This window comes from Symsagittifera roscoffensis, chromosome 4 (genome assembly GCF_963678635.1).
Source record: "Symsagittifera roscoffensis chromosome 4, txSymRosc1.1, whole genome shotgun sequence".
NCBI classification, from domain to species: domain Eukaryota; kingdom Metazoa; phylum Xenacoelomorpha; order Acoela; family Convolutidae; genus Symsagittifera; species Symsagittifera roscoffensis.
This window is the reverse complement of record NC_087065.1, coordinates 39,549,515-39,564,937: the sequence shown is the minus strand read 5'-3', so window position 1 is coordinate 39,564,937 and position 15,423 is coordinate 39,549,515. Positions and strand designations below refer to the sequence as shown.

General features: G+C 34.5%; 1 protein-coding gene across 6 annotated transcripts in view; it reads right to left on the bottom strand.

The window, feature by feature from the left end:
• Positions 1-2,043: 2,043 nt before the first annotated feature.
• LOC134844158 (glutamate receptor ionotropic, kainate 2-like) overlaps positions 2,044-15,423 on the bottom strand; it is a 114,086-nt gene continuing 100,706 nt past the window's right edge. For all 6 annotated transcript variants that reach the window (XM_063860702.1, XM_063860701.1, XM_063860700.1 and 3 more), the window contains 4 exons: positions 15,312-15,421; positions 7,003-7,186; positions 4,840-5,084; positions 2,044-2,640 (listed from right to left, as the gene is read on the bottom strand). In XM_063860702.1, the coding sequence (XP_063716772.1) occupies positions 2,153-2,640; positions 4,840-5,084; positions 7,003-7,186; positions 15,312-15,421 (1,027 nt within the window). In that variant the 3' untranslated portion in view covers positions 2,044-2,152. The remainder of the gene's footprint in view (positions 2,641-4,839; positions 5,085-7,002; positions 7,187-15,311; positions 15,422-15,423) is intronic.

Genomic DNA, 15,423 nt, shown 5'->3' with positions numbered 1-15,423 from the left:
TGATTTCACTTTGAATCCTGAATTATAACTTGTTCAAAAAAAGGTGGTTCATTCTTTGATTAAAATCTTTTTTTTTGTGCTTAAGGTTGATTTATAGCATCAAAAATTACATAATAAAAATGTTTTGATCACAGAGCAGGGCAAAAACTGTACAAACTCATAGAGTGTCTAGTTAAAACTTTAATTTACTTCCTCGGATTAGTTGTTTAAAAACAGAATTGCGTAAATAATACAAAATCAGCTAGTATTTGTTCAAAATTTACCCTTTGTTTAATCCTTTTGAATTCCTACGAAAAAACTGAAGAAAAAAATGAAAAATATGAGAAAATAAACAAAAATAAAAAAAGCAATAAAATTGTCTTTTTTCACCCTTTTTCTTTATTACTTTAGGGTCCACCTGGCTAGAATAAAAAACTAAGCATTTTTTCTGTATTGTGTCTCACACAATATTATCAAGTTTATCTAGAGGCATATATGTTATCTAGAGGCATATATCTAGAGGCATATATCTAGAGGCATATATTTTCCGTTCTGTATCCGATCAACGAGTCGGCTCTTTGGTTAGCAGGGAGTTCCCCTCGTTGTTATTTTTGCAAGTCTTGATGTATACTCAATCTTCCATTCAAAAGTATCAATCACGTGTAATTCATCATCTTCGTAAACTCGCATAAAAATTGTTTCACATCGTTTTTGTCATGAACAAAAGCTGAGATAACGCAATAATTAGTAGTCATTTTCAACTTCACTTTGATTGCGGCTCTCTTGAGTTCTGCTTCTCGTTAATGACACTGTTACGTATATATTAGGCCAGTTGATCTTGTTATATGGATATTTCAGATTTTTTTGGCTCTGTAAATAGCGTGCATATTATCGATAAAAAAAGAAGGAACATGCAAAAGATAGTGGGCATTTTTCTACTTTTCCTCATGTACATATGAACAGTTTTAATTCCCGCACAAGATTTAATTACCTTCAGATGGGTGTAGAAAAAATCAATTGTGGCATCCGTATAGTCAGTTACACTCCCTGCACACGTTTTTGCTAGCATATCGTGCAGCCTGTTCTCGCAGCTTTTTGTGTTTATTCATTTGTTTAGATTTATGATCTTCAATTTTTTTACTCGTGTTTTTTATTTGTATTTGTACTCACGGGTACCTCCTGGGTTCAAGATAAAGTTGGTTTCTGAAGTGGGTTTCCACTTTCGGTTTCCATAAGCATTATGAAACTCAATGTGATATAAGAAACCGTAGAAACAATCTTTTTTTTCGAAGGTTAGATTTACTGAATCAGCGTGGGAAACTATCTGCGGAAGTTTTGTGAAATCAGAGCATCTCAAGTTATCAGGATTTTCGACTTTTCCGCGGCTTCAGAAGTTAAAATAACTTGACGCGTAATTTTGAAGAGGTTAGTTTTGTATTTTTGACGGTAAAGTTTTTGATTCATTTGATCTTTTTTATGTTGAAAGAAATAAAATTCAGATTATTTGCAAGGTCAACCAACCAATTTCTAAGACTAAATGTTCCAGTCTACTTGTTTTCTTAAGCTTCCCTTGAGTAGCATACGATGGAAAATGCTGATAATTTTATTCTGACCAAATTTGCTGATCAGTGTTGAAAACAAATAGCACTATCAAGTTTTCAAAAACGTTTGCGTTCTTGAGTTCACAAACCGACAAAAAGACAATTTCTAAATTTAATTGATGAAATAGAGAACAATCTAATGCGGAAATATTGCAAAATTTTAGCTTTTGTTACTCTTTGGATACTCATCATCTATAATAACTTCATTTTTTTAAATAGGGAACGACAGATACGACATTTTAAAAATTTACAAACTGAACAAAAATAGAACTGGGACGAAGTCAAGTTAAACGCTGCAGTGCAAATTATTGTAATGATTCTTTTCCAAATACCTTGCGCTTCAGGATTGACTTTTTGAAAATCACCTTTAGATAAAATTTCCTCAAGAACAGAAAAAAAGAAAAACCTAAATTAATTAACCTTTTATATATTGTTTTTATGGAGGTAATTTTCATTTACACGAGCTCGTTGTTCGCTGGAAAAGAAGCTAACCTTTTATGCTTTTACTTAGTTACTGCTTACAAAAGATTTTGCAATTGTTTATTTTTTGTGTTGTTTGCATCTTGCGATGATCATACAGTGGCCTCCCTCTGACTTCCGCTCTCTTTTACTCCTCCACCGACCCCTCCTACCGACTGACGACTGCTGGGTCTGGTGGTGTTGTTGGCGTGGTGGTTGACCCCCACTGTTGCAGTCATGGGGGTGTAGTAGGGTCCGGGCGGGGGACTGAGCACCTGTGAATTACTGTTCTGGCGGGGAAGGGACAGAGTGGCTGCTGACGCCACTGGTGCATTTAGCGGAGGAGGGGGTAGGGGAGGTCTGCTGCCGAAGCTTTGTTGTTGTTGTTGCTGCTGCTGCTGCTGCTGCTGCTGCTGCTGCTGCTGCTGCTGTTGTTGTTGTTGTTGTTGTTGTTGTTGTTGTTGTTGTTGTTGTTGTTGTTGTTGTTGCTGCTGGGAGTGAGGGGGCATAGAAGAATATCCTCCCGCTCCGTAATAGTTGTTGTTGTCAATATTTGAGGCTGCGTGCATATGTGGAGTGGCGATGTTAGCTTGAAGTGATGCTGAAACAATGCAAAAATATGACAATTTTATGTCTCAAAATACATCAAAGTGTTAAACATAGCGAACAGACAAGCAGGGGCGAATTTAGAACTTTCTCGAAGGGGAAGAGGCAGATTTTTAGGAAAATTTCAAAAAATTTGTCGATCTTTTTGGATCAACTAAGTTGATTGACCGAAACGCTATTAAAACCCTATTTTGACAAAACTATTTAGGCCGCAGGCATATCTTGCCAAAAAATCGCATTTTTTGGTGCGTGCTCTCTTTCAAAATCAGTATACATTGGCGCCAAAGGCGCCTTTGGGAAAATTTTAGGGTTGGTCGGCCAAAAATGAATGTCATTAAAAACCAAAGAAAGGATCTTTTGTTTGGCGAGGAAGTCAAATTTTACTAAGCGATCATTGCTGGTTGAATGCTTAGTAATTTTATCCTAAATTATAAGTCTCACCTTAGATCGTCAAATTGTCTTGACAAAAAGTAGAGTAGAAACAATAGTTAGAAAAGGTATGGATTTTCAAAACAAGATTTTATAGTCCTAATAAGAGTAAATCAGTCAATATCTGATTTAGTGAAAAGAGGCTTTAATTTAAATGGCACGCTCCAATTTAGAATTGGGTCGTTAAATAAACAATTAAGACAATGGTCTTTTGTGTGTGTAGTTTTTCGCAATACTACAAAATCCTTTCGAGTTTCAAAGAAAAAATATGACTCTAAAGCTCTTTGAGTTTCAAAAATTTTTTGAAAAAATTAACCCAAATTGAGAAAACTGAATCAATGCATACACTTTTTATTCCGCTGTAAAACCCCAAAAACAATATACACTTTCGAAACTAGTCGGCGATCACGTTTTTCTTGACCTTTACAGTTTTGCTGGCCTCTTTTTCCATTTCCCCACTACCTCACACATGCATCAATTTTTGTTATAACAAGGGGTCTTACAAGGTTAAGTATGAAGACCAAATATGTTTTTCATAGCCCAATTAGTACGCATATCAATTTTTGTATGATTGGGATAAAGTGAACAAACTTTCACTCGTAAGCCTTTGCAGGTGGGGGAAAAGGAAAAAGGGATTTTTGCGTTATGATAATTAATGATCTACAACTGACCAGTTTGGTTCCGCGAAGCTGACATTGTTTTGAAAGCTTTTGTTAACCTCCATAAATTGAAAGATCGAATCTTCATTGCGTCTGACAGGCTAGTTATAAGTTTAGCAAATAAAGGGGGCTCCACTTATTTAGTTCATGTAATTTTTCACTTAAGTATTGCTGCAGGAAATCAAATGAGTACAATCAGCAGTTTGGCCTTATCTTGTCTGCGTATAGAACAAGAGTTGCTACAATTTGTGTTAGATTTTCTTGGTTGCGCTCAAACAAAAAGTCGTGTGGTGATTAAATTTGGTGATAGAATTTTAGGCTTTTTTTCCTTTTACCCGACCTTGCAAGAACATAATTTTTAAGGTGTAACTAGTGAATTCACAAGGTTAATGATGAAGAACAAATGTCATAACCTACTTAGTTGGTATGTAAATTTTCATTACAATTGAACAATTAGAGCGAATATTTTGCTTGTAAAATTTTGCAGTGGGGGGAAAAGGAAAAAGAGCCGAAATTTGATTTCTTTTTTTTTGCGCGTGATGATACGTGACTGCCTGGTTCATTCTGCTTGAAGAAACTTTATCCTTTTGCTGTTCCAAAGAGTTTGCCTTCCTTCTAACAAATGAAAGGAAATGAATTTAGTAAGAAATCAAAAGTCAACCCGCAAAAATTAAATTTTGACTTGAAGCAATTTTAGGACTTTCTCAGGGGAAAAAAAAACAAAAAAAAATCATCAAGACCAATATAAGAGTGCTTAAAATCGGTAGTAAGCAAAGACGCGAAGTGGCCGGAACAGTTATATCTTTTTAAATAAAGTGTACAATTAAATAAGGATCTCACACAACTCCAATGAATTTTTTGAAAATATAATTTTTTTCCTGATGTCAAAACTAATTTGTTTTTTCTTATTGAACATTTTTATAATTGTGAAAAAATAATATAAGAATCAACTAGGGATTTGGACGTTTGTTCAATTAGGCAGAGATAAATTAAGATGGAAATATCTGCATTTTCAAAGGTTTTCCAGCAAACAGTTGTTTGAAAGAAAGAGCAATGATCTCATTTGTAGAAATCTTTGCATCTTTCTCTGAGTTTTTCATACTCACTGGTTGTTTTTGGGTGGTACACAGACCCATTGGCGGCGGCAGCAGCAGCATTTAGCATGTTGAAATTCAGTCCTGGGGCCCACTTATTAGCCGGGGGGTTATTGGGGCCCTGCTGGTTCATCATGCCCCCGCTCCCCGGATACTGATTCTGGTTCATATTATGATTCAGATGAGTCATATTCACGTGGTATCCAGAAGCATCATAAACTGCATTCATTTCTGTATTGTAGCCGAACAATTCTTTCCTAAAAGGAAACCCAAAAAACATTTCAATTCGAATTGGCAATCGAGCCTAACTGATTGCACAGATATTTCACCGATGATTAGAAGTATATTCCCTCGAAATTTTGGTAATCTGTCTCGACTTCAGTCTGGTGTCTGAATTCGAACTCATAAAAGGCAATAAAGTGATTAAAATAGTAAGTTAATAATCGTAAACCTCATAGGTTTTGCGGCTTGAGGAACTCGGTGACTGCATAGAATTACAAATCTGAGAACCATTTGAGTTTGGGAAGGAAACTTTACATTAGGTCTTAAAAAATTTGTGATTTAAAAATAAACAGAATTGCTCTTTTCAGGTCGAAGCCTTGAATGTTCCGACTGCCTTCTAACGTCCATAGAGCAGTAATAACGTGAAAAAATTGAATGTAAAAAAAAATAAAACATTTTTTTTTTGAAATTTGAGATTTTTTTTTGTGAATATCATCCGCGCACACGCTAAATAAAGTAGAAAGTAACAGATTTCGCTCCTTTTAACACATCAATTATGGCATTTAAGCGTCCTGTAACCAGTTTGAACGATTTCTAAGAGAGATTAAATTTCCGCTTACGCGTTAATAGCGCGAAATAAATCGCGCGTTAATTGTCCAAAATTCGCCAAAGTGGCAATCTTTAAACGCCTATGACTTTAAGAAAAACGATCACAGGTGAAATATCTTATCAAATTTAAGCTCAGGACAACAATAGCTTTTGATTGACAAAAAAAGCTGTCAAAAATGGCCAGTGAAAAAGTCAAAATTTCTCTGAAGAAAAAACCCACCCGAGCACAAGCATTCCATTACTTTCGTTACGAAAGTCGGGACAACAAGACTGCTCTTATCAGGGCGAAGCCATGAATGTTCCGACTGTCTTTTAAAGTTTATGGAGCAGTATTAACATAAGAAATTTAAATGTAATAAAAAAAAATGAAAACTTTTTTCTAAAGTTTGAAATTTTTTCATGAAAATCATCACCCCACACTCCATATAAAACACAAAAGAATAAAATTTTCTCAGCGTAACAAATTAATTATGACCAATATGCTTCTTTCAACCAAATTGGAACGATTTCTAGGACGGATTAAATCTCCACTTACGCGTTAATAGCGCGAAATATATCGCGCGTTAGTTGTCCCAAATTGGCCAAATTGGCAATCTTTAAACCCCCATAACTTTACGAAAAATGATCACAGGTAAAATATCTTTTCAAATTTAAGCTCAGGTCAACAATACTTTTTGAATGGTATTTAAAAATTCCGTCAAAAATGGCTAGGTAAAAAGTCGAAATTTGTCTGAAGAAAAAAAAACCCACCCCGAGCACAAATAATTGTTATTTTCGTATCGGAAGTCGGAACAGTAAGAATAATAGTATTAGGGTGAAGCCCTGAAGGTTCCGACTGCCTTTTATTTTGTATAGACCAGTAATAACATTTAAAAAATCAAATGTAATAAAAAAAAATGAAAAAAAAATCCTAATTTTGAAGGTTTTTTTTAAATGAAAATCATCCGTACACACGCCATATAAAGTACAAAAGAGTAGATTCGCTCCTTGTAACAAATCAATTATGGCAAATAAGCTTCCTTCAACCAATTTGGAACGATTTCTAAGACGGATTAAATCTCCGCTTACGCGTTAATAGCGCGAAATATATCGCGCGATAATTGTCCAAAATTCGCCAATGTGGCAATTTTTAAACCCCCATAACTTTACGAGAAACAATCACAGGTGAAATATCTTTTCAAATTTAAGCTCAGGCCAAAAATACTTTTCGAATGGTTTTTAAAAAACTCTGTCAAAATTGGCTAGTTAAAATGTCGAAATTTGTCTGAAGGAAAAAAAAACCCAACCCGAGCACAAATATTCCGTTACTTTCGTTACGAAAGTCGGAACAAAAAAGTTCCATACTTTGATAGTAAAGACTCGTCCACCGCATCATGTGCACCAGAGGATCCCTTTGAAGATGCGCTTCCTGTGCCTCTTTGGTTCACGAGTTTGTACCAAATCAATTCACCCATGGCTGCGGCCACCGAGAGAATCGATCCGAGCACCAGTACGAAGAACACACCAGCCACATTTTTGATTTGGATGCCTAAACAAACATATAGGATGAATAAGATGAGAAAACTTGAATAGTCAAAAAACTGAAATTTGTTTAAAGAATACAAGATCTAGAAGTAAGAGTAGCCGGTTCTGTATAAGTAATAGCACAAATTGTTCCGAGCTAACATATCTAATTCTGTGAAACAACTTACTCTTCCGACTTTCATTTCAAAAGTAACGGAATATTTGTGCTCGGGGTGGGTTTTTTTCTTCGGTAAATTTTCACTTCTTAACTAGCTTTTTTGACGGATTTTTGAAGAATCATTAAAAAGGTATTGCTGTCCTGAGCTTAAATTTGAAAAGATATTTAACCGGTGATCATTTTTTGTAAAGTTATCGGCGTTTGAAGGTTGCCATTCTGGCCAAAAGGGACATTTAACGCGCGATATACTTCGCGCTAATAACACGTAATCCGAGAAATAATCCGTCGTAGAAATCGTTCAAATTGGTTCAAGGAAGCTTATTTGCCATAACTGATTTGTTAATAGGAGCGAAACCTATCACTTTCTACTTTATATGGTTTGTGTGAGGGGGTGATTTTCACAAAGAGCAGTCAGAACATTCAAGACTTCGCCCTGATACGAGCAGTCTTGTTGGATTTTGAAATATGATATCCTTTGAGTGTAGTTTTTATTCAGCATCATGCAATGACACAGGATCGTAAGCGCAGTTGAATATAAATCTATTTTTGTATAAAAAAGGAAATTTCGAATTAGTTTTGTACTGTGAAAAAAAAGTGTTTGAAAGTATTTTGATGCAGGACGTATCAAGCTAAAAAAAAGCTTCAAAACGGTTCAATCGACTCTTTTGATGTGTTGTGTAGTCTAGTCTTTACATGTCGTTTAGTCTCGTTGAATAGCTATTTTACCACCTCTTTGGTTGCCGTAAACTATTCAAGAATTGTTCGACTTCGATAAAAATAAATATACAGAAACAGTATAAAAATATTTACAAGAATGCTCAGGGCGAACACCTGAATGTTCCGAATGTCCCATAATTTATATCGAATAGTTTTTGGGAAAAGAAAATATTGAAAACCTATACCTTTTGGACAAAATCAATGTTCTACGAAATTATTGCGGCCAATTCATAGCCTCAATTCAACTTGGAACGATTTAAATATAGCATAAATATTTCGCGTAACGCTCTCAGCATTATGCACAAACTTTTCAAGCCGCTCATAATTTAGACCATTAAATTGCAAATTTGTCAATTTTCAATCCCCCAGAATTTTACAAAAAGTTTTTGGAGTTGAAATACCTTTTTTATCTGAACTCAGGAAGTTGATATCTTCAATGGATATAAAAATCTTTGTTAATAATTATTTTTTCGATCAAAGAAAAATGACTGAATAAATAACCACACCGAGAATAAATATTCCGTATTCTTCCAAAGTCGGAACAATTTTATCAAATCTAGCGAGGAATATTTATGCTCGAGGTAATTTTTTTTTCTCCAGACCATTTTCGACTGTTGCCATTTAAACGGACCTTTGTATACCATCTGAAAACCACTGATGTCTAGTTCTCAAGGATAAATTCAGGACAACTATCACACAAGATGTTTCGTGTGATTAAAACGTATTTTTTTTAATCAACTCATAAACTGTTCCAAAAAGAATTGAAGCAAAAATCTGGTGTTATTTTTATGCTACTAAACGCTATGAATAAAATTTTGTGCTTAGCATAGAGCGTGCGGAGAAAAATATATATATTTTTGACAAATATCCAAAAAAAAACTTTTTTTTTACAAAAAAACTTTAACAACTTTTTTATTTGATGTTCTAAAGCTGTTTCAAATGGTTCAAAGGGCATTCAAAAAATGGAAGCTTTTGCCCTGCTTCGAGCGAACTGGATCTAATTAATAAGTTACGATATGGAGAATAGTTTTCAAAAAAATTAAAACTTTTTCATTAAAAATTTCCATTTTTTGGAATGTTCTTCAGTTTTTTCAAGTCCTGAATACTTCTCCATAATTATTAGGCGGTAGTCGGATCATTCATGGTGTCGCCTTGATACGAGCAACCTTATTTTCTTTTTTCTTCCTAGCCGATACAAGTGCCATTTTAAGAAAATCTTTGCTGTTTGGTCATTTTTAGGATAAATTACCGCATAAACTGACTTTAAAAATGGGTTTTTTGTTTGTTTAACTGCGTAAACTGGTTAAAACTACATAAGCTGGAAAAACTGCCTTATCATAGGTAGAGTTGTTATCTCATATTGTAAATGAATATATTGTTGTCAACACTATTTTCATTCAGCGACTCTCATATCATTTCAATGACCTTTAATTGCTCATTTGCTCTCTGCAACCATCCTTGCAAACAAACATGTAAGCTGATGACAAAAACCTAATAAACTTGAAAAAGTTTTTGCTCTGAACGTTTAGAAAGTCCAAGGATACCTAAATTGCTCGCAGTTTGGAATCATGTTTATAAGACTATTCGTATATCAAGGCGAGTACCGAATATTTTGACTGCCGTGTTGAGAATCTCAAACAAGTTTGGTGCAGATAATTTTGAATCTATCTAAATTTTAAACTGTTTCATCTCCGCCAGCCAATATATAGACAAGATTTTTGTTTTGAATTTTCAAGCATTCCTCCAAATTTTGTTTAAAAACAAATAGATATATTTAGCATATGGCAGCGTAATAATCAGAACAACTGGCAAGCTTCAATTCAATTTGTAACAATTTATGATTTGTTTTAAATCGCTGATTACGCGTTGATAGCACTAATAGCGTTCATTAGACGATGTTGGCCACAATGGCATTTTTCAAACCCTTACAAATTTGAGAAAAACAGATAATTAGTTTTCAAATTTGAACTCGAAATGTCAATAATCTTCAGATGACAGGAAAATCATGACAAAAGTGTCTAGTTAAAAAATCGAATCTTGTCTGGAGAAAAAACCAACCCACTTTAAATTTTCGTCACTTTCTGCAAAAATTGGAACAAAGAAAGATAAATTAAGAGGAATTTTAAAGGAACAAATTAGTTCGTGTATTTCGATAAGTAACGACATGAGAGCAGGATAAATTGCTACGCATATAATTTTCGCGTTTCATACTTTCAAAATTTTACTGAAAGATTTCCAAAAAATAAATATCGGTTTTACAATTGGGTTCAAGGAGCCGATAAAAATCACTCTTAAAATTAACAATTCCATCGGACAGCATCGGTTTCAATAAAAATGAACATATCAGGAAGAATCCACAAGTCTTTTTTACTATTTTTTTTTTGAAGAAAAAAAACATCTCCCTGCACACCCTACGTACAAAGTGATAAACTTCACTCGTAGTGACAAATCAGTTATGGCAAATAAGCTTCCTTCAACCAACATGGAACAATTTCTAAGACTTGAACGATTAAATCTCAGCTTACACGTTGATAGCGCGGAATATATCGCGCGTTAATTGTCCCAAATTGGCCGAAATGCCAATCTTTAAACCCCCATAACTTTACCAAAAATGATCATAAGTAAAACATTTTTTCGAATTCAAGCTCAGGAAATTATTACCTTTTGAATGATAAAAACCTCCATCAAGAATGGCTAGTAAAAAGTTGAAGTTTCTCCTAAGAAAAAATATTCCGTTGCTTTCCTTACAAAAGTCTAAGCAATATAAAAAAAATGAAGGGCAACTTGAAAAGTTAAGTTTTTGACCTAGCATGACTTTTGTCTCATTTGGGAATGACTTTCAAGATCTTGAAGCTATTTATGATGGTACGTACATTCCGTAAAAACTGTTGTTGTTCCGACTTTCATAACGAAAGTAACGGAAAATATGCGCTCGGGGTGTTTTTTTTTCGTCAGACAATTTTCGACGTTTTAAATAGCCATTTTTTGCGGCTTTTTAAAATTTTATTTTAAAGTTATTGTTGTCTTCAGCTTAGATTTGAAAAGATATTTCACTTGTGATCATTTTTCGTAAAAATATGGGGTTTTGAAGAATGCCATTTTGCATTTTGGCCAACTTGAGACAATTAACGAGCTATTAGCGTGTGAGCGGAGATTTGATCCGTCATAGAAATTGTTCCAAATTGGTTTAAGAAAGTTTATTTGACATAATTGATTTGTTATTAGTAGCGCAATTTATCACTTTGTACTTGATTGGCGTAGTTTTTTCATTTTATTTCTGCTTCATAGACCTTCGCCTTGATAAGAGAAGTCTTGTTGTAACTTTTGAATTTTTCGGACTCAAGGGAAAATAGCCAGCTCGAAGCTTAAATTTATTTCAGCGGAACAAAAATCATGCGCGTTTATCCATTTAAACTGAACTTAAACTGAGCTTGAAATGAGTAACAAAACCATACAAAATCAATGTACTATAGCCTCTGAAAATTTTGATAAGCTTTATAGTTGAATATGGCTTAGCCTACTAGTTGCCAGTGACTTTTTGTGCTTTGCTTTGCAATATTTTTCACGATTCTTAATTTTAAAAAAATTAAGGACAGGCAACTGGAATAAGAGCAAATGTATGAGAAACAGAACAACACTCCAAATATGTTTACTAAACAATTAGTGTGAAACCCAAATCATTAAAGCGAGTGTCACCTTCGGGGAAAATCTCACGTGTCAGAAACACGAAAGGTCCGAAAATTGATCCATCCAATCAGAATTCTGTTGGAAAACAGTTTAAAAAAAGTGTTAAAATTAGTCCGTTTTTAGGACTTTTAAGAACAATAATTGTTTTAAAAGGTTTCGGCATTCGTTCATCTGGCATGAGAAACCCCCCTCCCCAACTCAACCGGGTGAGTATATTGGGATAAGTGACGCATGCATATGGTTATAACAATAGCAGCAGCGGCAGCGGTGCAACTAACCTGTGGCTAAACAATAGGGTAATCTTAACATCACTACACCTATTTTTATAGCGTTTAAGTAATTAAATTTGAGCCCTCATATCATGTTGGGATTGCCTGAAATGCCTTGAAATTTTATTTAACTGATCAGGGGCGGATCTAGGATTTTCTCGAGGGGGGGGGGGCGGATTTTCAAAAAAAAAAATCGAACATTTTACCGACCTTTTTTTAGGTCGACCAAATTGATTTTGCGAGCTCTCCCAAAGCACTACAAAGACCGGGAATGACCAGAAGTTACAATTCGGAAAAAAAGAAAACCGGTGATTTCGTTTATTGTTCCGATCACCACCGTCCCCCTGAAATTGTGGGAAAAAGTAAGGTAAACAAATTCAAAAAAATCGAACATTTTGCCGACCTTTTTTTAGGTCGACCAAATTGATTTTGCGAGCTCTCCCAAAGCACTACAAAGACCGGGAATGACCAGAAGTTACAATTCGGAAAAAAAGAAAACCGGTGATTTCGTTTATTGTTCCGATCACCACCGTCCCCCTGAAATTGTGGGAAAAAGTAAGGTGGATTTTACTGAACTCGAAGAAAACTCGTTCGGAGGTTAAGTGCAAAATCAAATTAAAGCTCTTTTCAGCCGTGATTTGGATTCCAAAAAAAATGAAAAATAAGCTGTCTCAGTATCGAGAAAACATTTTCCGATTTTCAGACAAACTTCACAAATTTTTTGTGGCTCTCAATTTGATGTTTAAGACAAAATATTACTTTTTATGCGAGGTGTACATTGTTTTGATTATTGCTACCTCTTATTCTTGCGACATTTTAATAATTTCATTCACCTTTCATAAATAAACCAATAAATCAATTTTCAATCATTTTAGAAATTTAGAAAATTATAATTTTTTTTTTATATTTTCAAATTTTCTTGTTGCTAAGCCCCAAGTTACAAAAGACCATTCTAGTGAGGCAGTTTTGGCTCTTTTCCAGTTTCCCCCCCCCCCCCTTTCAAAATACCGAGTTTTATCTCTGTTTTACGTGTTATTACGGCTAAATGCGTAATGTTACGCTGTAATGTATGAAGAACAAATCTGTTCAGAATTGTCGATTTGTTCACCACGCCAAATTTCATTGCATTATGACATCGTTAAATAGACTTTTCAAATTTGATTTTGAAAGGGGGGGGGGGGAAACTGGAAAAGAGCCGCAGTTTTTATTAAAGGTTGGCTAAAATTAACAGAAAATCTTTATTCTGCAAGCAATTTGAAAAAACTTCTCATTTCAGTCAATTTAGTTAAGGTTGCAAGTTTACTACAGTGAATTCGCAAGGCAAACGCAATTACTTATTGCGCACAAATCATGAAGCAAGTGCAACGTTTTTCTGCCTTGTTCCAATTTATCCCTGATAAATTATCCATTTTCGAGCAACCTTCTGAGTTTAAATATTTAAATTAGGAAAATAAAAACGAAAATGAAAGAGCGTTTTTAAAAAGAAAACTTCAAAAAAATTTTCTACAAGTTTTAGCAAACATTTTAAAAATTTTATGTTTTACGTTTTTGTTTTTATCATCCTTTGTGAAAATTCAGATTGAGAATGTTGAGAATGGATTAGTTATCAGGGCTTATGTAAATTTATGTGTGGCAGAAATACATTGCACGTGCTTCATGATTTGGGCGCAATTTCGAATAAGTAGGTTTTTCAGGAAGGAACCCAATTTTTTGCAGCTTGAGCCACATTTTTCAACGCATTACGGTTTCTCGCGAATTTTATTTGTTCTAAAGTCGTCCCAAAAAAACAAACAAATTTCAAAAAGTTTGTCCAAAACAAGTGTCGTTGCTTTTATAATCAGCCAAATCAAGACTGTAAGCGACTAAAGGAACACATAAATTGACCCATCTGACATACAATTGTGGTAGCTGGTTTGCGTGAAAAATAATATATATATATTTTTAGAAATAATCGCCACCAGACAGTTAAAAAGAGCCAATAGACACATCAAAGCCAAATTAAACTACTCAAAGTTTGACTCAAGCTTGATTGACGTTGGTCAAATGATTGACATTACATCAAATTGGCAGAAAAAAGATATAAACAACAACAGCTATGAAGATTACCTTCGTAAAAGGGAAAAAAACTGAGCAAACTAAAAAACTCTTTTCATGTTTTATCAACGTTCAAAAAGAGACAAACCACACTTAAATACTAAAACTCTCTCTGCTACATGTTCAAATTAAGAAAATTGAAATCAAACAAGACTGCTCGTATCAGGGCGAAGCCCTGAATGTTCCGACTGCCTTTTAATGTTTAATAAAATGTAATAAAAATGAAAAAAAAATATTTCTAAAATTTGAAATTTTTTTATGAAAATCATCCCCCACACGCCATATAAAGTACAAAAGGATAGATTTCGCTCCTTGTACCAAATCAATTATGGCAAATAAGTTTCTTCCAACTAATTTGGAACGATTTCGAAGACGGATTAAATCTCCGCTTACGCGTTAATAGCGCGAATTATATCGCGCGTTAATTGTCCCAAATTGGTCAAAATGGCAATCTTTAAACCCTCATAACTTCACGAAAAAAGATCACAGGTGAAATATCTTTTCAAATATAAGCTCAGGACAACAATAGCTTTCGAATGATATAAAAAAATTCCGTCGGAAAAGGCTAGTTAAAAAGTCGAAATTTGTCTGAAGGAAAAAAAACCCACCCGAGCACAAATATTCCGTTACTTTCGTATCGAAAGTCGGAACAATAAATGGAATTTTTCAAAGCTCAAGGCTGGGACCATAAATTTCTAGATGAGTTGTAGGTTTTCACTTCAGTTTCAGGATAAAATTTAGTTTTGACGCGGTCATCATTTCCAGTCCCAAACAAAACATTAAAGATTAATATATTTTTTATTTCGCGGCTCATAACAAATTGATGGGAAAATGCTCTTTCCTCTTTCAGGTTGCCAATTCAACTGAGCCGTATAAATTTGCCGAACTCAAGTAATTCGCACTAGCGCACGATCTGTATATATATGCTAATTGTATTTATCCAAAACAACGGATAACTTCTATAACTTTTTCTTTCTGGTATCAAGTAGCAAACCACTTCCGCGACAATTAGTCAAATCGATCGTTAAGGTTGTGAAAACATTGCTTAATTAACGCCAATTCGCCATTTTGCAATCAAGTTGACCTAATATCTCTTCTATTTATAGTTGATACATTCGTTCAACTAATCAGTGAGAATGATAACAGGTGAGCGTAGTAAAGTTAAATTGAGTAACATAATTGACAGTTGCCTCCCCAAAGTTTACCTGTGATGCTGGACCCCTTAGAGGAGTCTCCCCCGGCACAGCTGCTTTTGGGCTCGAACCACTTCCGCCTCATCTTGTCCAGTTTGCCAGACTCCTGCAGCGCCAGAATACT